The sequence below is a fragment of the Hyla sarda genome, chromosome 1 (assembly GCF_029499605.1).
Source record: "Hyla sarda isolate aHylSar1 chromosome 1, aHylSar1.hap1, whole genome shotgun sequence".
NCBI lineage: Eukaryota > Metazoa > Chordata > Amphibia > Anura > Hylidae > Hyla > Hyla sarda.
In genome coordinates, this window is record NC_079189.1 from 603,985,316 (window position 1) to 604,006,719 (window position 21,404).

A 21,404-nucleotide genomic window follows, 5' to 3' on the forward strand; every position below is an offset into this window, starting at 1 on the left:
CGGAATCTCATTGTGGAATTCCGATCAGGAATTCAGCTCAGAGATTCCATCTGAGCAACGGCTGACAAAATGCTTCTGCGCTGTCACTACTGACAGCAATGCAGTCCGCTTATAATTACGCAAAAAAAATGAACACGTTCATTTTGTTTGGTGGGTGAAATTTTTTTACATTTTTTTTTGTAATAAATTTATAGAAATAAAGTTGTATATTGTTTTATTGAATTTCCAAGGAATGTAGGTGTGGTTTACCTATGTAGAAAGTGCTCTGAGCGTATTTTTGTGATTTTCACTATGATTGTTGCGCGACTTCAGCAGTTGCGTGAAAGGAGGAAAGAGAAGTGTGAGAAGGTGATATTGGGTGCACCCGGTCGACTACATCAGCCCAAAGCATGGTGCATTCCATGCCCTGTATTCCCAAGTAAGGGAGTATCAGGACAAGTTTATGGACTACCTGCATATTGTCGTCTTCTACATTTTATGGGCTACTGGAAACAGTACGCAAGGACATCCTCTGGTAGGATAGCTTAATTAAGGAAAGGGTTGTCCAGCTTACAGGCATAGAAAATAGTTAAAACTTGACTTTTACTTCATCTATCTAAAAACATGGAACAAAAAACGAATAAAGTGCGTTAAAAACAACACGACTAAGTGATTGCTGTAGCTCGAAATGCGTCAGCATGTTCTTTTTAATGCACTTTATTAGTTTTTTGTACCATTTTTTTAGATGGATGAAGTAAAAGTCAAGTTTTTACTATTTTCTATGCCTGTGAGCCAGACAACCTTTACCTTAAGTTGTACGACACGGGAGGCGGCTCCAGCGACTGCAATTTCTGCCGAGATCCTCTATTATTCTGTTCATACCGGGTGGCGAGCTGTGCTATGTTCTTTCCTTTTCTTCTCCGGCAGGATACTTTCGTGTGGCAATGTCTACGGAACAATGTCTTGTGGTCACCCTTAGGTAACAAATTATATTTCCATAATATTAAATTGTAAATTTTTTTTTTTTTTTTACATAAGGGACATTGTTTATGTGTGTAGCATTCCACTATATAGTGTGTTAGGGTATGTTCACGCGATGGAATTTCCAACAACTGTTTCAGCCACTGAGTAACCTGAACATGTCAATCTTGTGGGCCTTGAACCTTCAAGGCATTGTAGAAAATGGTGAATTATACTCACCGATAATTGTATTTCTTGGAAGTCTCCATGACAGCACCCTGAGATTGCCTTTGCCTAATTGGGACAGGAAAAATGCTAAGAGTTTAAAACCCCACCCCTTCCTCTCCATTCCCAGTGTATTATAAAGAACACCGAGTAGAAAGGAAAAAGTGATCACCGAAAGGACCAAACCAGAAAGAAAGTAAACCAAAAAGGGTGGGTACTATGGGTGCTGTCATGGAGACTTCCAAGAAATACAATTATCGGTGAGTATAATTCACCATTTCCCCTGTCGTCTATATGACAGCACCATGAGATAAATACCAAAGAATAGTATTTTAGGCAGGGACCACAGCACTCAAGACCTTGCGTTCGAAAGCCATGTCCTGATTAGAAAGAACATCTAATCTATAATGTTTGGAAAACGTATGTAAATTTTTCCATGTGGCTGCACAACAAATCTGCTCCACAGAAGCAGATGCTCTTTCTGCCCACGAGGAAGAAGTTGCAGGGGTAGAATGAGCCTTTAATTGAAGAGGGTTATCTTTTCCTTTTGATGAATAGGCTTCTGAGACGGCCATGCGGATCAATCTTGCAATAGAACTTTTGGAAGCCCTTTTCCCCTTGGGAACCTGCAAATTGGAGAAAAGTTTTTTGGCTTTCCTCCAGGAACGAGAGGATTCAACATACTGTAAAACGGCTCTCCTTACGTCTAAACAGCTGAACGATCTTTCCTGGTCATTTTTAGGAGCCGAGCAAAAGGAAGGTATAACAATATTCTGTGACCTATGAAATGATGAAGAAACTTTAGGCGAAAAGTTAAGGTCTATCATCCCTGACCGTAAAGAAAGGCTGTAAGGTAGAGAGGGCCTGAATCCCACTGACTCTACGTGCAGATGTGATTGCTACCAAAAATACAGCTTTTAAAAGGTAAGGAATTTAATAGAGAGAGACTCTAATGGCTCAAAGGGAGGTTCAGTAAGGGCTGCAAGGACTACATTAAAGGGGCACTCTGTCCCTAAGAAATCTTATCCCCTATCCAAAGCCTGATCGTGGGGGTCCCGCTGCTGGGGACCCCCTCAATCTTTCATGCAGCACCCAGCTATTATCAGCCTCCGGAGCAAACATCGCTCTGGCTCTGATGAATCAGGATCACAGGGCCGGAGTATTGTCACGGCTCCACCTCCTCAATGCAAGCCTATGGGAGGGGGAGTTGCGGCTGTCACACACCCCTCCCATAGGCTTGCATTGAGGTGGTGGAGCCGTGACATCACGATATTCAGGCCCCGTCATTGTGATTCATCAGACCTGTAGCGATGTTTGCTCTGGAGGCTGATGATAGCGGGTTGCTGCAGCGGCGGGACCCCCACGACCAGGCATCTTATCCCCTATCCTTTGGATGAGGGATCAGATGTCTTAGGGCCGGAGTACCCCTTTAAGGTTCCAAGGGGGACAGAGGTTATTAATCCTAGTTTTTCAGTGAATTTAATAAACATAGAAACCAAAAAGTAATCTCCTAATTTAATTTGGAAAAGAGCACTGAGGGCTGAAACCTGAACCTTTAAAGTACTTGGAGAGACCTAGATCAAAGCCATCCTGTATAAAATTAAGTATATCAGGAATGTTAAGAAAGTCAAGTGAAAAAGAAGACCCACACGAAGAAATGTATTTGTTCAAACCTTAGAATAGATCTTACAGGTGGAAGGTTTGCGACTGGCTAGCAGGGTGTTAATTACTTTTCCAGAGAAACCCTTCCTTTCTAGCAGGAGCTTTCCAGACTGCTAGACTGAGGATATGGATTTGACTGTGCTGGATCAGACCCTGGGTAAGTAGATCTGGACGAGGAGGGAACAGTATTGGATCTTCCACACTAATTGATTTTAGAAGAGGAAACCAACTCCTTTTGGGCCAAAAGGGGGTGATCCAGCAAGAGTGGATCATCAGTTTGTGTAGTACTCTGGGGATTAGGACTATTGGGGGAAGGCATATCCCAGGCTGAAAGACCAGTCTTGAACTTAAGCATCCACTGCACTGCCAATGGAGAGTCTCTGGGATACAGAGAGAAGAATCGTCTCACTTTGTGATTTTTCTTCCGGGGTAGGTCTCAGGCGCTGACTATTGACAAGAATGCTAAATCTGCTAAAGTCCATTCCCTCGGATCTATGAAGTGCTGGCTTAGAAAATCTACTCTGATGTTCCATATCCCCCTAAGATGTATGGCTGAGATGGAAAGCACGTTCTTTTCTGCCCAACAGAATATTTGCCCTGAGACTTACTGAAGGGCTGAGTGGCGAGCCCCCCGCCCCCTCCCCCCCGATTACGAATGAACGCCACTGCAGTCGTGTTTTCTGAGTAGATGAGAACATGTTTGTTTTTGCAATAAAGTTCCATGTCCTGGAGAGCCATCCAGATGGCTAATAACTCTTTCAGGTTTCCTGATCTGTTTGCTAGAAAAGGACTCCATCTTCCCTGAACAGAGAGGTTTTCTGAGAGGGCTCTGCAACCCAGTGCACTGGCATCCATGGTAATGATCCTGGTGTCTGTTTGATGCTAATGTATACCCTTTACAATATTCTGGAGAGAAAGCCACCATGTTAGCTGGTTCTTTAACCGAGATGGAAGAAGAAATTTCTGGTCCAAGGAGCTCTGTTTTTTTTTCCCATACAGCTAAAATCCATTTCTGGAGAGGTCTGGAGTGGAACTGAGCTCAAGCCACAGCCGGGATTAGCTGTCCTATGTCTGGGGATTTGAAATCCCTGCCTCTACTCCGGCCGGGTGTGACCTCAGACGCCATACACGTGGCCGGAAGTGACCTCCAGAGGACTCCAACATCACCGGAAGTGACGTCTAACCATAGAGTCCTCCGGCCTAGCAACGCCGCGGCCTGTTTTGAGGACCAGCACGGGATCGGAAGGCAGGACCATGAGATCCACGATCCGGCCGCTGTCGCATTTCCCCTGCATTAACCCACCTAAGAGCCGCGAGGGGAGAAAGAAAGAAAATAAAAAACTGAACGCTCCAGCTTAATCCACCAATGGTCCTCTGAAAACCCAGGTATTAACCTGGTAAGCAGAAACAAAAATAAAATTAGGGGAATAAGGAAAAATATATACTCCCCCAGCAGAAAAAAAAGGATCTCCTGCACTCTCAGAGTTCCTTTCCAAATCGGGACAGGAAAAACACTGGGAATGGAGAGGAAAGGGAGGGGTTTTAAACTCTCAGGCTTTTTCCTGTCCCAATTAGGCAGAGGCAATCTCAGGGTGCTGTCATGGAGACAACAGGGGAAATATACCTGGGAAAGACATCCTCTGACTAGGACATTTCTAAGACATTCCTCCTTACTTATAAAACATCCTTGTCTACCAGTTCTCAAAAACAAAAGAAATAAAATTCTCTCCAGGTGGTACAGATGCCCAGAGCGGACACATGAGAGGTTTCCCCCGGCCTCAGCTGGCTGCTGGCACTGTGGTAGTGCTGTTGGTTCTTACCTTTATACCTAGTTGGATTGTCCCCTAATCCGTCCGTCCTGGACTTCTGTATATGACCTCTTTAATCGAGTATGCACAGACTCCATCCCTTTTTCTTCAGAGAGCGCCCTTTAGTCTCACTACCCAAGCTCTATCTTGATGGCTAAGGGCCTGCTGAGAAATTTCTTTAGCGCCGCCAGGAACGTTGTCCAGCGACACTTAAAATCTGCAGTTACCCCTTCGAGGGTGGAACTCGTGGGATATGCTGAACTGTATGAGTATAATGGAAGAACTAGTCTCTACTGAGAGGGACACTATGGATGCCTTTACTAACAATTGGTACCCTTGGGACTCCTTTCTTGAAACACCTGTGTTCCTCTGCCGGGTGTCTTAGCTTGGTGGTCTCCCCTCCCTCCCCATACTGTTTCTGGTCCTCCCCTTACCTCTGTCTTGTCTCCGGTTAGTATTTGCCTGTTTGGTACAGTTTGTCCCATTTTCCAGTCTTCTGTGTGTTACGTTGACCGCTGTACCCCTTCTTGAAACATGCCACTTTTTCTCTGCTTTTTTTCTCTTTCTCTATCTCCTTTTCTTCATTTTATCTTTTCCATATTCTATACATATTTATTTCTCATTTTGTAATTTTTTTTTTAATACTTACTGCCAACATGATGTGGTTTCTTTGTTTTTCTCCCGGACATGTTGCCGTCAGCCTATGTATATCTGAACTGGCCGTTGAGGCGGCGACATAATTCTTCCTTGCTACCTTGAGTCGGTATTTGCACATATTGCTTATTCCCCTGCATGTCCTATCACTGTATGGCTTGCTTTTGTGTTAAATTTCTTGACTTTATGATTGTCAGTATTGTTTTTGTCACTTTCTCAATAAAAATATATTTATCATAAATGCACAGCATGTATCATCGCCTATAAGTGTGTCACATTTTTATCCATATTTAGTTTGCATTTTGTCTGAATGGAGTAAAATACAGTAAAAAAGACTGATAGGACACAGAGCTTATAGAATTCCACTTGTTGCAGAGAGTTTACTACTCACCTGTGTGGTTAACTGTAGGAATTTCCTCCTTATACTGCTCATCCCTGCTTAGATCTGTCTCTTCTTCTTTGTTTATGCCAATAGTATTAATATAGATCTGATCTTTCCATGTAGGAATGTCCTCCTTATACTGGTCATCACCGCTTATATCTGTCTCTTCTTCTTTCTTTATGCCTTGAGCAATAATGTAGTTCAGATCTTTCACTGTAGGAATATCCTCCTTATACTGCTCATCACCCCTCACATCTGTCTCTTCTTCCTCCTTTATGTTTTTAGCATTAATATAGATCCGATCTTTCCCTGTAGAAATGTCCTCTTTATATTGCTCATCTCCACTAACATCTGTCTCTTCTTCTTCCTTTATGTCTGCAGCATTAATATAGATCTGATCTTTCCCTGTAGGAATGTTATCCTTATACTGCTCATCACCGCTCACATCTGTCTCTTGTTCCTTTATGTCTGTAGCATTATTATAGTTCAGACCTTTCCCTGTAGGAATGTCCTTATACTGCTCATCACACATCATATCTTTCTCTTCTTTTTTCTTTATGTCTATAGAATTAATATAATTTAAATCTTTTCCTGTTGGAATGTTCTCCTTATACTGCTTATCACTACTCACATCTGTCTCTGGAGCATTAATATAGTTCAAATCTTCACCCTGATTAAAAATAAGTGAAAGAAATATTGTAAAAGTCATTGAGCAGTAGGAAAAGTCATCTGGAATGTTCTATATGAGCAGAAAAGATAATTAATTGTCAAGAATACCAAAACTGACAGGAGGAGTTATCTGAGCCCCATAGCTGCAGGTCTCCTAGGAGCTGGACATAGATAAGATGATGGATCAATAACCTCAGGACCCTCATAAACATGTATATCCCCCATGGCTAGACAGGCTTCAGGTTATGTCAATGGAGGAGATCAGCTCCTGCCAGACACCTCTGGGGTTTGTCTCGGGGGAAATAAAGGATCAGATGGGTATAAATCCAACCTGTTGGTTCCTTATTCCAACCAGCAGTCTCCATAGCCAGAAAACTGTGAGAAGATCCAGACAACATGTAATGTCTATGGTCGGCTTTAATCCTGCCATCTCCACCTTTCTCATTCCACAAGTATAAAGCATATAATACTGTAGGATAAAACAAGACTGAACACAAGAGCTTCACAGCCCTTCTACAGATCATAGGGAATATCTCCATCTACCTGAGGACGGGGACACCTCTCTGGTGCTGTTCTCTTACTGGATCTGACTGTAGGGAACACATACAGAGACCCAACAGGGGTGTGGAAATAAAAAAAAAACTGCTTGTCCAAGGGACTAAAACAGAACACAATCTACTTGTCCCACATGCAAATCCACTTGCTCTGGTAGACAAAATAATTTAAACCAAAGTAGTACGTTAATATGATTTTTATTAGTTTGTGCACGTTTGTTTTTTCCTCCTGGTCCTATAATAGCCATAATTCTTATTTTTCCATCTATAGACCCATATGAGGCTTGTTTTTTGCAAAACCAATTATACTTTGTAAGGACACCTTTCATTTTTCCATAACTTATGCTCGGAAACAAAAAATATATATATTTTTGTGGTGAAATAAAAAAAAAAAATCTTGTGGTCAAACTTACATATTATTTTAATACTTTAGGTCAACCTGATTACACCAATACCAAATATGATTTTTTTTTTTTTACATATACATAAATAAAAATAAAGAGGAAAGTCGGTCCGCCCCTGCTTGCCCAATACAGGGCTAATCTATGAAAAATTCACCTGCCGGGCGCTACATGTCCCGGGCGTCGGGCGATAGGATTTCCACATCCTGCACCAGCTGAAGGCTGTAGTGGTGCAATGGTGATCTCCTATACTGGATACCAACACAATTTAAGGCAGGTATCCAGTATGATACAAAATATAGAGTAGTCTGTCTGCATAAAGACAGATGACCCCTTATTTTTAGAATGAGGAGTAGAACATATAGTTCATGAGTAGAACATATAGTGGCTGAATGACACAGCCTGTAGTTGGTGGCAGCATGAGTAGAACATATAGTGGCTGAATGACACAGCGTGGAGTTGGCGGCAGCATTAGACCATATAGTGGCTGAATGGCACAGCCTGGAGATGGCAGAAGCATGAGGAGACCATATGGTGGTAGAATGATACAGCCTGGAGGTGGCAGCAGCAGCATCAGGAGTCCTGAAGGTGACCCTGTGTCAGAGTGGTGTGGTTGGTGGCAATACCAGCACCTGGTGATGAAGGTGGGTGAAAAAAGGTCTGATGAGGAGGAATGTTTGTAACTGGGGAGCAGCGCCTTAAAATCTGTTTGGCACTATCCATATTTGTATAAGTGTTGGTGTGGCACCATGGTCAATCTACTCTGATGCATCAGGCATTGGTGGGTGGAAATCCTCAGTGATCCATCATCTTCACAAAGGTCAGTCTATCCACATTTTTCGTGGAAAGACGAGTTCTCCTTGGGGCGACTAAACACACTAAACACCCGCTCTGATGGCACACTACTGGCCGGGCAGGACAGCTTTTCCAGGGCAAACTCTGCTAGTTGCGGCCACAAATCAAGTTTGGCTGCCCAGAAGTTCAGCGAATCTTCAAGGTATGTTGGCATGGGCATGTCAAGGTATGCCACCACCTGCTGGTTTAGGTCCTGCTCCAGGTCTACCTGCTGCTGATGAAGTCCCTCCCCAGCAGCCATGGCAGCGGAAGGTGAGCGCAGAGGGCCCCCTGAGTCAGATCTGCGAGAGGACGGACGATGGTGCCAATAGGCATCGGCCAACTGACTACGTAGGATGTCTCTGTAGTAGGTCAGTTTGTCCTCCCTCTCAGTGGGTGTAAAAAAGGCGGTAGCGAGGGCCCAATAAGGTGGAGATCCAGGAGTCATCCCGCTGTCGAATGGTGATAATTGGGCGGTCACTACGCATGCAATTGAGAATGCATCGTGCCATTTGTGCAAGTAACTCGGAGTGATTCCCGGCCTCCATCTCCACTGCATACTGCCACGGTGTGTCTGGTCCTCTTTCTCGTCTTCCTTTTAACCCCCTAGCTCCTCTGGCTGCTCCTGCTCCTCCTCTCCTGTTAGATGACTAGAAAAACCGCACATTTCGCGAAACCTAAACTGTGCTCCACTGTGCCCCTCCTCCTCCAGATGTAGGCACCACGTCTCCAGTGCCCTTACCAGCCATCGTTTCCAACACGTGTTGTAGGAAATGAAGCAGTGGAATTACGTTGTTTATCCCATAATCCTGGTGACTGACTAATAATGTGGATTCCTCAAAGGCCCTGAGCAAATGGCAGGTGTCACGTATGAGCTTGACATTGAAGTTACACAGGGTCATCAAGAAATTGGTAATGGCTTTTCTCTGTTCATATAGTCGGTCCAACATATGGAGGGTGGAATTCCAACGTGTGGCAACGGCGCAAATCAGACTATGTTGGGGGATACTGTTCTGACGCTGCAGCTCAAGGAGGGTGTGCTTTGTGGTGTACGAGTGGCTGAAGTGCATGCAAAGTTTCCATACCTTTGTTAGGATGTCTTGCAAATGGAACACTTCAGGAACCGCTTGATAACCAGATTGAACACGTGTGCCATGCATGGCGCATGGCTCATCCTTTTTTGTCGCAGAACAGATAAGATGTTCTTCCCATTGTCGGTCACCATGGTTCCCACTGCTAGTTTTAGTGGAATAAGTCATGCTCCAATTTCTTTATGAATGACTTTTAGCAGTTCCTCCCCTGTGTGACTCTGTTCACCAAGGCAAACCATGTGAAGAATAGCATGATACCGACATGCCTTGCACACATGGTATGCTGAAGGGGCACTGAGACTTGTCTGTGCAGTGGAGCCTGAGGACACGGTGGAGGATGAGGAGGCGGAGTTGCACAATGTCACAGGACCAACAGCCGGAGAGCATGGAGGAGGAAGCGGCGTGACCTGTCCAAGTTGCTGTTGTGGCTGTGCAGGAACCACATTCCCCCAGTGGGCTGTAAAGGACATGTATTGTCCCTGACCATAGTTACAGCTCCAGACATCGGCGCTGCCGTGCACTTTGGTACACACCGACAGGTTCAAGGACTGGCCCACCTTCTCTTCCACAAAATTGTGCAGGGCTGGTAGTGCCTCCTTTGCAAAGAAATGACGGCTTGGGACTCTCCACCATGGCTCAGTACAAGCCATCAGTTCTCTGAAAGGTGCAGTTTCCACCACTTGAAAAGGGAGAGACTGCAGCACCAGCAACTTGGACAGGTGCACCTTCAGCTTCTGCACCATTGGATGAGTGGGCGCATCCTGTTGTCTCTTGGACATGGCTTCGCCGAAGGTATGACACACAGCTCTTTTCGGCTGAGGTGGTGGAGCCTTGGCCTTGGCTGGCTGAAAGAGGGAGCAGTGTGGCACTGGGTTATATAGCAGGCTGGACCACTACATCGGCGCCACGGTTCTCCCAGGCTGCTTTATGGTAGCGCAGTATATGTTGACGCAGGGCTGCGGTGCTAACATTGGGAACCTGGCCACGCTTCACCTTCTGTTGACACATCTTGCATGTGGCTATGTTAACCTCCTCTGGATGCTTGATGAAAAACTGCCACACTGCCACATAGCTGATTTTTCCAACAACAGTCCGCACTAATTGACTGCTACTGCCGCTGTCTCCAGTAACCCTTGTTCCACTACCTCCCAGGAAGGTAGGCTGCCACGAAACAAGTGGTCTCCCCCAGGCACGCTTGGCTCCAGAATTTCCAATTCTGCCACCATGCTGACTGCCAACCATGCTACCACCTTGCTGGCTCAGCTGCTGCCTCACGGGCAAACTGCAACCCTCTTCTCCTGATGAGGATGAAGCCCCTTCTGCACCTGGCTCCAAATTGCGATCGCCTTCATCATCATCAACATCATCATCATCCTCAAGTGTCTGCACGTCAATGATGTCCTCCTCAGGTTCCTCAACAGTGTCTGCTTCAGGACCCTGAATGATGGCAACACCATCTCCCACGTCACTCTCCTCATCACTACTTGCCCGACTAGCGGAGGAAGTGGTGGATGTCTCCTCCACTTCTCGGCTGGGCAGTTGCTGCTGACTGTCCTCTATTAGAACATCCTCTCTAAATAGTGGAGCTGAACCCACAGCATAAGATACTTCTTTAGGGTAGGGAATAGCATAGGACAGAGGCAATGGGGCAATGGGAGGACAGGGACTGCTCCCGGGCCATGACAACTGAGGGTTGTGTCTGAGGAACCCACCGACTGTTGACTGTGATGAAGTGACACTTGTGATGAAGTGGATGACCGTGTTAACCAATCGATGACAGCAGATGGGTTGCTGGTCGAAACACGCTACTGATACCGGGTGCTCAGACCTCTCGCCCCTACTCTGCTGCAACCTCTGCCTGCACCTGATTAATTTAGGCCTCTGCCACTCCTCTGTGCATGTCCTGGCACTTCTCTGCCTGACATACTTAGTGCGTATATGATACATATACAATACGCTTCACTAAACTTAAAACAGTATTTGTCTAGAACAGCAGCAGGTGTGTACTTTTGGCTGTCCTTTCACAGTATCTAGGGCCTACCTAGATTAACAGGTACAAAATAGTACACTACTTAGATGTATGTATGTTGTATGCACTTATGAGGACAGAAAAATGTGCTACAGTACACTTAAAAAACTTATTTTTGCACAACACATGCAGTACACAGTCACTGTGTACTAAACCCAAAATTGCACTCTCTCACAGACTATTAGGAATGGACTGTATTATACCGTCTACAGACTAGTATAACCAGCAGACCATTTGTTGTGGAACAAAGAGGGCAGAAATGCGCTGAAAAATTATTCCATCATCCTCTGCTAAGGTTTCTCAAGCTGAGCCAGCTTGTTCAAATGTGTGAGGCAACACATAGCTCTCTGCCCCTCTCTGTAATACAATGCTGTAGAAAGTGACTGGGAGGTTACTGGCTGCAGTAACAAATCCTTTTCAGTTGAAAAAAGCACTGCTCTCTATCCACCAGAATGCTGATGTGGCTAGGAGGTGGAATGCTGATGGAATAAGCTTTTCTATGTAACACACAAAACGCTGTCCTATCTCTCTGCAGTAAAAGGATGACTTGACTAGCCAGAATATGGCTGCTGATTATATAGGGCTGTGACATCACAGGGGTGACTGGCTGTTGATAGGCTGCATCCTACATGTGATTCAGGGTCATCCCGCCTACCCTTGTTCCCGCCTTCCCAGAGTTCCTTGCCCGATGTTTTCACATGTGGATCCGCCATTTTAGATGCCCTGGAGCCTGGACCCTACTAAAATGAGTCTCATTAAGCGTTTCACGTGACAGAATCGCGGCGATATTCGCATTCGTTTCATCAGATTCAATTCGCTTATCTCTAACCACAATAACCGGTAACTACAGAGACGGAAACCACAATAAACATTAACTGCAGAGACCAAAACCACAATAACCAGTAACTACAGAGACCAGAACCACAATAACCAGCAACTACAGAGACCGGAATCACAATAACCAGTAACTACAGAGACCGAAACCACAATAACCAGTAACTACAGAGACCTGAACCACAATAACCAGTAACTACAGAGACCGGAACCACAATAACCAGTAACTACAGAGACCGAAACCACAATAACCAGTAACTACAGAGACCGGAACCACAATAACCAGTAACTACAGAGACCGGAACCACAATAACCAGTAACTACAGAGACCGGAACCACAATAACCAGTAACTACAGAGACCGGAACCACAATAACCAGTAACTACAGAGACCGGAACCACAATAACCAGTAACTACAGAGACCGGAACCACAATAACCAGTAACTACAGAGACCGGAACCACAATAACCAGTAACTACAGAGACCGGAACCACAATAACCAGTAACTACAGAGACCGGAACCACAATAACCAGTAACTACAGAGACCAGAACCACAATAACCAGTAACTGCAGAGACCAGAACCACAATAACCAGTAAATACAGAGACCGGAACCACAATAACCAGTAACTCCAGAGACCGGAACCACAATAACCAGTAACTACAGAGACCAGAACCACAATAACCAGTAACTACAGAGACCGGAACCACAATAACCAGTAACTACAGAGACCGGAACCACAATAACCAGTAACTACAGAGACCAGAACCACAATAACCAGTAACTACAGAGACCAGAACCACATTAACCAGTAACTACAGAGAGCGGAACCACAATAACCAGTAACTACAGAGACCGGAACCACAATAACCAGTAACTACAGAGAGCGGAACCACAATAACCAGTAACTACAGAGACCGGAACCACAATAACCAGTAACTACAGAGACCGGAACCACAATAACCAGTAACTACAGAGACCAGAACCACAATAACCAGTAACTACAGAGACCGGAACCACAATAACCAGTAACTACAGAGAGCGGAACCACAATAACCAGTAACTACAGAGACCGGAACCTCAATAACCAGTAACTACAGAGATCGGAACCACAATAACCAGTAACTACAGAGAGCGGAACCACAATAACCAGTAACTACAGAGACCAGAACCACAATAACCAGTAACTACAGAGAGCGGAACCACAATAACCAGTAACTACAGAGACCAGAACCACAATAACCAGTAACTACAGGGAGCGGAACCACAATAACCAGTAACTACAGAGACCGGAACCACAATAACCAGTAACTACAGAGACCGGAACCACAATAACCAGTAACTACAGAGACCAGAACCACAATAACCAGTAACTACAGAGACCGGAACCACAATAACCAGTAACTACAGAGACCGGAACCACAATAACCAGTAACTACAGAGACCAAAACCACAATAACCAGTAACTACAGAGACCGGAACCACAATAACCAGTAACTACAGAGACCAGAACCACAATAACCAGTAACTACAGAGACCGGAACCACAATAACCAGTAACTACAGAGAGCGGAACCACAATAACCAGTAACTACAGAGACCGGAACCTCAATAACCAGTAACTACAGAGATCGGAACCACAATAACCAGTAACTACAGAGACCAGAACCACAATAACCAGTAACTACAGAGATCGGAACCATAATAACCAGTAACTACAGAGAGCGGAACCACAATAACCAGTAACTACAGAGACCAGAACCACAATAACCAGTAACTACAGAGACCGGAACCACAATAACCAGTAACTACAGAGACCAGAACCACAATAACCAGTAACTACAGAGAGCGGAACCACAATAACCAGTAACTACAGAGACCAGAACCACAATAACCAGTAACTACAGGGAGCGGAACCACAATAACCAGTAACTACAGAGACCGGAACCACAATAACCAGTAACTACAGAGACCAGAACCACAATAACCAGTAACTACAGAGACCGGAACCACAATAACCAGTAACTACAGAGACCGGAACCACAATAACCAGTAACTACAGAGACCAAAACCACAATAACCAGTAACTACAGAGACCGGAACCACAATAACCAGTAACTACAGAGAGCGGAACCACAATAACCAGTAACTACAGAGAGCGGAACCACAATAACCAGTAACTACAGAGACCGGAACCTCAATAACCAGTAACTACAGAGACCGGAACCACAATAACCAGTAACTACAGAGACCGGAACCACAATAACCAGTAACTACAGAGACCGGAACCACAATAACCAGTAACTACAGGAACCACAATAACCAGTAACTACAGAGACCGGAACCACAATAACCAGTAACTACAGAGACCGGAACCACAATAACCAGTAACTACAGGAACCACAATAACCAGTAACTACAGAGAGCAGAACCACAATAACCAGTAACTACAGAGACCGGAACCACAATAACCAGTAACTACAGAGACCGGAACCACAATAACCAGTAACTACAGAGACCAAAACCACAATAACCAGTAACTACAGAGACCGGAACCACAATAACCAGTAACTACAGGAACCACAATAACCAGTAACTACAGAGACCGGAACCACAATAACCAGTAACTACAGAGAGCAGAACCACAATAACCAGTAACTACAGAGACCGGAACCACAATAACCAGTAACTACAGAGACCGGAACCACAATAACCAGTAACTACAGAGACCAGAACCACAATAACCAGTAACTACAGAGACCGGAACCACAATAACCAGTAACTACAGAGACCAAAACCACAATAACCAGTAACTACAGAGACCGGAACCACAATAACCAGTAACTACAGGAACCACAATAACCAGTAACTACAGAGACCGGAACCACAATAACCAGTAACTACAGAGACCTGAACCACAATAACCAGTAACTACAGAGACCGGAACCACAATAACCAGTAACTACAGAGACCGAAACCACAATAACCAGTAACTACAGAGACCGGAACCACAATAACCAGTAACTACAGAGACCGGAACCACAATAACCAGTAACTACAGAGACCGGAACCACAATAACCAGTAACTACAGAGACCGGAACCACAATAACCAGTAACTACAGAGACCGGAACCACAATAACCAGTAACTACAGAGACCGGAACCACAATAACCAGTAACTACAGAGACCGGAACCACAATAACCAGTAACTACAGAGACCGGAACCACAATAACCAGTAACTACAGAGACCGGAACCACAATAACCAGTAACTACAGAGACCGGAACCACAATAACCAGTAACTACAGAGACCGGAACCACAATAACCAGTAACTACAGAGACCGGAACCACAATAACCAGTAACTACAGAGACCGGAACCACAATAACCAGTAACTACAGAGACCGGAACCACAATAACCAGTAACTACAGAGACCAGAACCACAATAACCAGTAACTCCAGAGACCGGAACCACAATAACCAGTAACTCCAGAGACCGGAACCACAATAACCAGTAACTACAGAGACCAGAACCACAATAACCAGTAACTACAGAGACCAGAACCACAATAACCAGTAACTACAGAGACCAGAACCACAATAACCAGTAACTACAGAGACCGGAACCACAATAACCAGTAACTACAGAGACCGGAACCACAATAACCAGTAACTACAGAGACCGGAACCACAATAACCAGTAACTACAGAGACCGGAACCACAATAACCAGTAACTACAGAGACCAGAACCACAATAACCAGTAACTACAGAGACCAGAACCACAATAACCAGTAACTACAGAGACCGGAACCACAATAACCAGTAACTACAGAGACCGGAACCACAATAACCAGTAACTACAGAGACCGGAACCACAATAACCAGTAACTACAGAGACCAGAACCACAATAACCAGTAACTACAGAGACCAGAACCACAATAACCAGTAACTACAGGAACCACAATAACCAGTAACTACAGAGACCGGAACCACAATAACCAGTAACTACAGAGACCGGAACCACAATAACCAGTAACTACAGAGACCAGAACCACAATAACCAGTAACTACAGAGACCGGAACCATAATAACCAGTAACTACAGAGACCGGAACCACAATAACCAGTAACTACAGGAACCACAATAACCAGTAACTACAGAGACCGGAACACGCACACACAAAAATATATATAAACACATACCTATACCTGGGATTTCCTTGTTGTACGGGCCCTGTGGTGATGTCACAGTCATGTGATCAGTCACATGGAGAAAGAGGAGGAGGAGTCACATGATCAGGGGCTGCTGCTCTAGGCTCATCTGCTCAGTGTATGCAGGACTCTGCTGTGCTGGTTGTGATCGCTGCTGGATGAGCTGAAGTTATGTGTATGCAGCAGAGCTGTGTGTGTGTGATGTGCGTGGTGCAGAGCTGTGTATGTGTGTGTTATATATGTCTGCAGCAGAGCTGTGTGTAATGTGCATGTAGCTGAGCTGTATGTGTACACAGTAGAGCTGTATATGTGTAATGTACATGTAGCTGAGCTGTATGTGTACACAGTAGAGCTGTATATGTGTAATGTACATGTAGCTGAGCTGTATGTGTACACAGTAGAGCTGTATATGTGTAATGTGCATGTAGCTGAGCTGTATGTGTACACATTAGAGCTGTATATGTGTAATGTACATGTAGCTGAGCTGTATGTGTACACAGTAGAGCTGTATATGTGTAATGTACATGTAGCTGAGCTGTATGTGTACACAGTAGAGCTGTATATGTGTAATGTGCATGTAGCTGAGCTGTATGTGTACACAGTAGAGCTGTATGTGTGTAATGTGCATGTAGCTGAGCTGTATGTGTACACAGTAGAGCTGTATATGTGTAATGTGCATGTAGCTGAGCTGTATGTGTACACAGTAGAGCTGTACATGTGTAATGTACATGTAGCTGAGCTGTATGTGTACACAGTAGAGCTGTATATGTGTAATGTGCATGTAGCTGAGCTGTATGTGTACACAGTAGAACTGTATGTGTGTAATGTACATGTAGCTGAGCTGTATGTGTACACAGTAGAGCTGTATATGTGTAATGTACATGTAGCTGAGCTGTATGTGTACACAGTAGTGCTGTATATGTGTATTGTACATGTAGCTGAGCTGTATGTGTACACAGTAGTGCTGTATATGTGTAATGTACATGTAGCTGAGCTGTATGTGTACACAGTAGAGCTGTATATGTGTAATGTGCATGTAGCTGAGCTGTATGTGTACACAGTAGAGCTGTATATGTGTAATGTGCATGTAGCTGAGCTGTATGTGTGTAATGTACATGTAGCTGAGCTGTATGTGTACACAGTAGAGCTGTATATGTGTAATGTACATGTAGCTGAGCTGTATGTGTACACAGTAGAGCTGTATATGTGTAATGTGCATGTAGCTGAGCTGTATGTGTACACAGTAGAGCTGTATATGTGTAATGTGCATGTAGCTGAGCTGTATGTGTACACAGTAGAGCTGTATATGTGTAATGTGCATGTAGCTGAGCTGTATATGTGTAATGTGCATGTAGCTGAGCTGTATGTGTACACAGTAGAGCTGTATATGTGTAATGTACATGTAGCTGAGCTGTATGTGTACACAGTAGAGCTGTATATGTGTAATGTACATGTAGCTGAGCTGTATGTGTACACAGTAGAGCTGTATATGTGTAATGTGCATGTAGCTGAGCTGTATGTACACAGTAGAGCTGTATATGTGTAATGTGCATGTAGCTGAGCTGTATGTGTACACAGTAGAGCTGTATATGTGTAATGTGCATGTAGCTGAGCTGTATGTGTACACAGTAGAGCTGTATATGTGTAATGTACATGTAGCTGAGCTGTATGTGTACACAGTAGAGCTGTATATGTGTAATGTACATGTAGCTGAGCTGTATGTGTACACAGTAGAGCTGTATATGTGTAATGTACATGTAGCTGAGCTGTATGTGTACACAGTAGAGCTGTATATGTGTAATGTACATGTAGCTGAGCTGTATGTGTACACAGTAGAGCTGTATATGTGTAATGTGCATGTAGCTGAGCTGTATGTGTACACAGTAGAGCTGTATATGTGTAATGTGCATGTAGCTGGGCTGTATGTGTACACAGTAGAGCTGTATATGTGTAATGTGCATGTAGCTGAGCTGTGTGTGTACACAGTAGAGCTGTATATGTGTAATGTGCATGTAGCTGAGCTGTATGTGTACACAGTAGAGCTGTATATGTGTAATGTGCATGTAGCTGGGCTGTATGTGTACACAGTAGAGCTGTATATGTGTAATGTGCATGTAGCTGAGCTGTATGTGTACACAGTAGAGCTGTATATGTGTACACAGTAGAGCTGTATATGTGTATTGTGCATGTAGCTGAGCTGTATGTGTACACAGTAGAGCTGTATATGTGTAATGTGCATGTAGCTGAGCTGTATGTGTACACAGTAGAGCTGTATATGTGTAATGTGCATGTAGCTGAGCTGTATGTGTACACAGTAGAGCTGTATATGTGTAATGTGCATGTAGCTGAGCTGTATGTGTACACAGTAGAGCTGTATATGTGTAATGTACATGTAGCTGAGCTGTATGTGTACACAGTAGAGCTGTATATGTGTAATGTACATGTAGCTGAGCTGTATGTGTACACAGTAGAGCTGTATATGTGTAATGTACATGTAGCTGAGCTGTATGTGTACACAGTAGAGCTGTATATGTGTAATGTACATGTAGCTGAGCTGTATGTGTACACAGTAGAGCTGTATATGTGTAATGTGCATGTAGCTGAGCTGTATGTGTACACAGTAGAGCTGTATATGTGTAATGTACATGTAGCTGAGCTGTATGTGTACACAGTAGAGCTGTATATGTGTAATGTGCATGTAGCTGAGCTGTATGTGTACACAGTAGAGCTGTATGTGTGTAATGTGCATGTAGCTGAGCTGTATGTGTACACAGTAGAGCTGTATATGTGTAATGTGCATGTAGCTGAGCTGTATGTGTACACAGTAGAGCTGTACATGTGTAATGTACATGTAGCTGAGCTGTATGTGTACACAGTAGAGCTGTATATGTGTAATGTGCATGTAGCTGAGCTGTATGTGTACACAGTAGAACTGTATGTGTGTAATGTACATGTAGCTGAGCTGTATGTGTACACAGTAGAGCTGTATATGTGTAATGTACATGTAGCTGAGCTGTATGTGTACACAGTAGTGCTGTATATGTGTAATGTACATGTAGCTGAGCTGTATGTGTACACAGTAGTGCTGTATATGTGTATTGTACATGTAGCTGAGCTGTATGTGTACACAGTAGTGCTGTATATGTGTAATGTACATGTAGCTGAGCTGTATGTGTACACAGTAGAGCTGTATATGTGTAATGTGCATGTAGCTGAGCTGTATGTGTACACAGTAGAGCTATATGTGTAATGTGCATGTAGCTGAGCTGTATGTGTACACAGTAGAGCTGTATGTGTGTAATGTACATGTAGCTGAGCTGTATGTGTACACAGTAGAGCTGTATATGTGTAATGTGCATGTAGCTGAGCTGTATGTGTACACAGTAGAGCTGTATATGTGTAATGTACATGTAGCTGAGCTGTATGTGTACACAGTAGAGCTGTATATGTGTAATGTACATGTAGCTGAGCTGTATGTGTACACAGTAGAGCTGTATATGTGTATTGTACATGTAGCTGAGCTGTATGTGTACACAGTAGTGCTGTATATGTGTAATGTACATGTAGCTGAGCTGTATGTGTACACAGTAGAGCTGTATATGTGTAATGTGCATGTAGCTGAGCTGTATGTGTACACAGTAGAGCTGTATATGTGTAATGTACATGTAGCTGAGCTGTATGTGTACACAGTAGAGCTGTATATGTGTAATGTACATGTAGCTGAGCTGTATGTGTACACAGTAGAGCTGTATATGTGTAATGTGCATGTAGCTGAGCTGTATGTACACAGTAGAGCTGTATATGTGTAATGTGCATGTAGCTGAGCTGTATGTGTACACAGTAGAGCTGTATATATGTAATGTGCATGTAGCTGAGCTGTATGTGTACACAGTAGAGCTGTATATGTGTAATGTACATGTAGCTGAGCTGTATGTGTACACAGTAGAGCTGTATATGTGTAATGTACATGTAGCTGAGCTGTATGTGTACACAGTAGAGCTGTATATGTGTAATGTACATGTAGCTGAGCTGTATGTGTACACAGTAGAGCTGTATATGTGTAATGTACATGTAGCTGAGCTGTATGTGTACACAGTAGAGCTGTATATGTGTAATGTACATGTAGCTGAGCTGTATGTGTACACAGTAGAGCTGTATATGTGTAATGTGCATGTAGCTGAGCTGTATGTGTACACAGTAGAGCTGTATATGTGTAATGTGCATGTAGCTGAGCTGTATGTGTACACAGTAGAGCTGTATATGTGTAATGTGCATGTAGCTGAGCTGTATATGTGTAATGTGCATGTAGCTGAGCTGTATGTGTACACAGTAGAGCTGTATATGTGTAATGTACATGTAGCTGAGCTGTATGTGTACACAGTAGAGCTGTATATGTGTAATGTACATGTAGCTGAGCTGTATGTGTACACAGTAGAGCTGTATATGTGTAATGTGCATGTAGCTGAGCTGTATGTACACAGTAGAGCTGTATATGTGTAATGTGCATGTAGCTGAGCTGTATGTGTACACAGTAGAGCTGTATATGTGTAATGTGCATGTAGCTGAGCTGTATGTGTACACAGTAGAGCTGTATATGTGTAATGTACATGTAGCTGAGCTGTATGTGTACACAGTAGAGCTGTATATGTGTAATGTACATGTAGCTGAGCTGTATGTGTACACAGTAGAGCTGTATATGTGTAATGTACATGTAGCTGAGCTGTATGTGTACACAGTAGAGCTGTATATGTGTAATGTACATGTAGCTGAGCTGTATGTGTACACAGTAGAGCTGTATATGTGTAATGTGCATGTAGCTGAGCTGTATGTGTACACAGTAGAGCTGTATATGTGTAATGTGCATGTAGCTGGGCTGTATGTGTACACAGTAGAGCTGTATATGTGTAATGTGCATGTAGCTGAGCTGTGTGTGTACACAGTAGAGCTGTATATGTGTAATGTGCATGTAGCTGAGCTGTATGTGTACACAGTAGAGCTGTATATGTGTAATGTGCATGTAGCTGGGCTGTATGTGTACACAGTAGAGCTGTATATGTGTAATGTGCATGTAGCTGAGCTGTATGTGTACACAGTAGAGCTGTATAT

At 43.8% G+C, this 21,404-nt stretch overlaps 2 protein-coding genes and 1 pseudogene across 3 annotated transcripts in view; 1 reads left to right on the forward strand and 2 right to left on the reverse strand.

Annotated features, from left to right (window-relative positions):
- The window catches only part of LOC130296979 (gastrula zinc finger protein XlCGF26.1-like), a 67,785-nt gene extending 51,455 nt beyond the window's left edge, over window positions 1-16,330 (reverse strand). The window contains exons 1-2 of one of the 2 annotated variants that reach the window (XM_056549120.1): window positions 16,290-16,330; window positions 5,680-6,340 (exon numbers count right to left, since the gene is read on the reverse strand). In XM_056549120.1, the coding sequence (XP_056405095.1) occupies window positions 5,680-6,205 (526 nt within the window). In that variant the 5' untranslated portion in view covers window positions 6,206-6,340; window positions 16,290-16,330. Of the gene's footprint in view, window positions 1-5,679; window positions 6,341-16,289 lie in introns of those variants that run through there. The other variant, XM_056549107.1, reaches the window with a different exon arrangement.
- LOC130296495 (zinc finger protein 605-like) overlaps window positions 1-21,404 on the forward strand; it is a 505,889-nt gene that overhangs the window by 312,803 nt on the left and 171,682 nt on the right. The window lies entirely within an intron of this gene.
- LOC130297364 (zinc finger protein ZFP2-like) overlaps window positions 1-21,404 on the reverse strand; it is a 322,941-nt pseudogene that overhangs the window by 92,054 nt on the left and 209,483 nt on the right.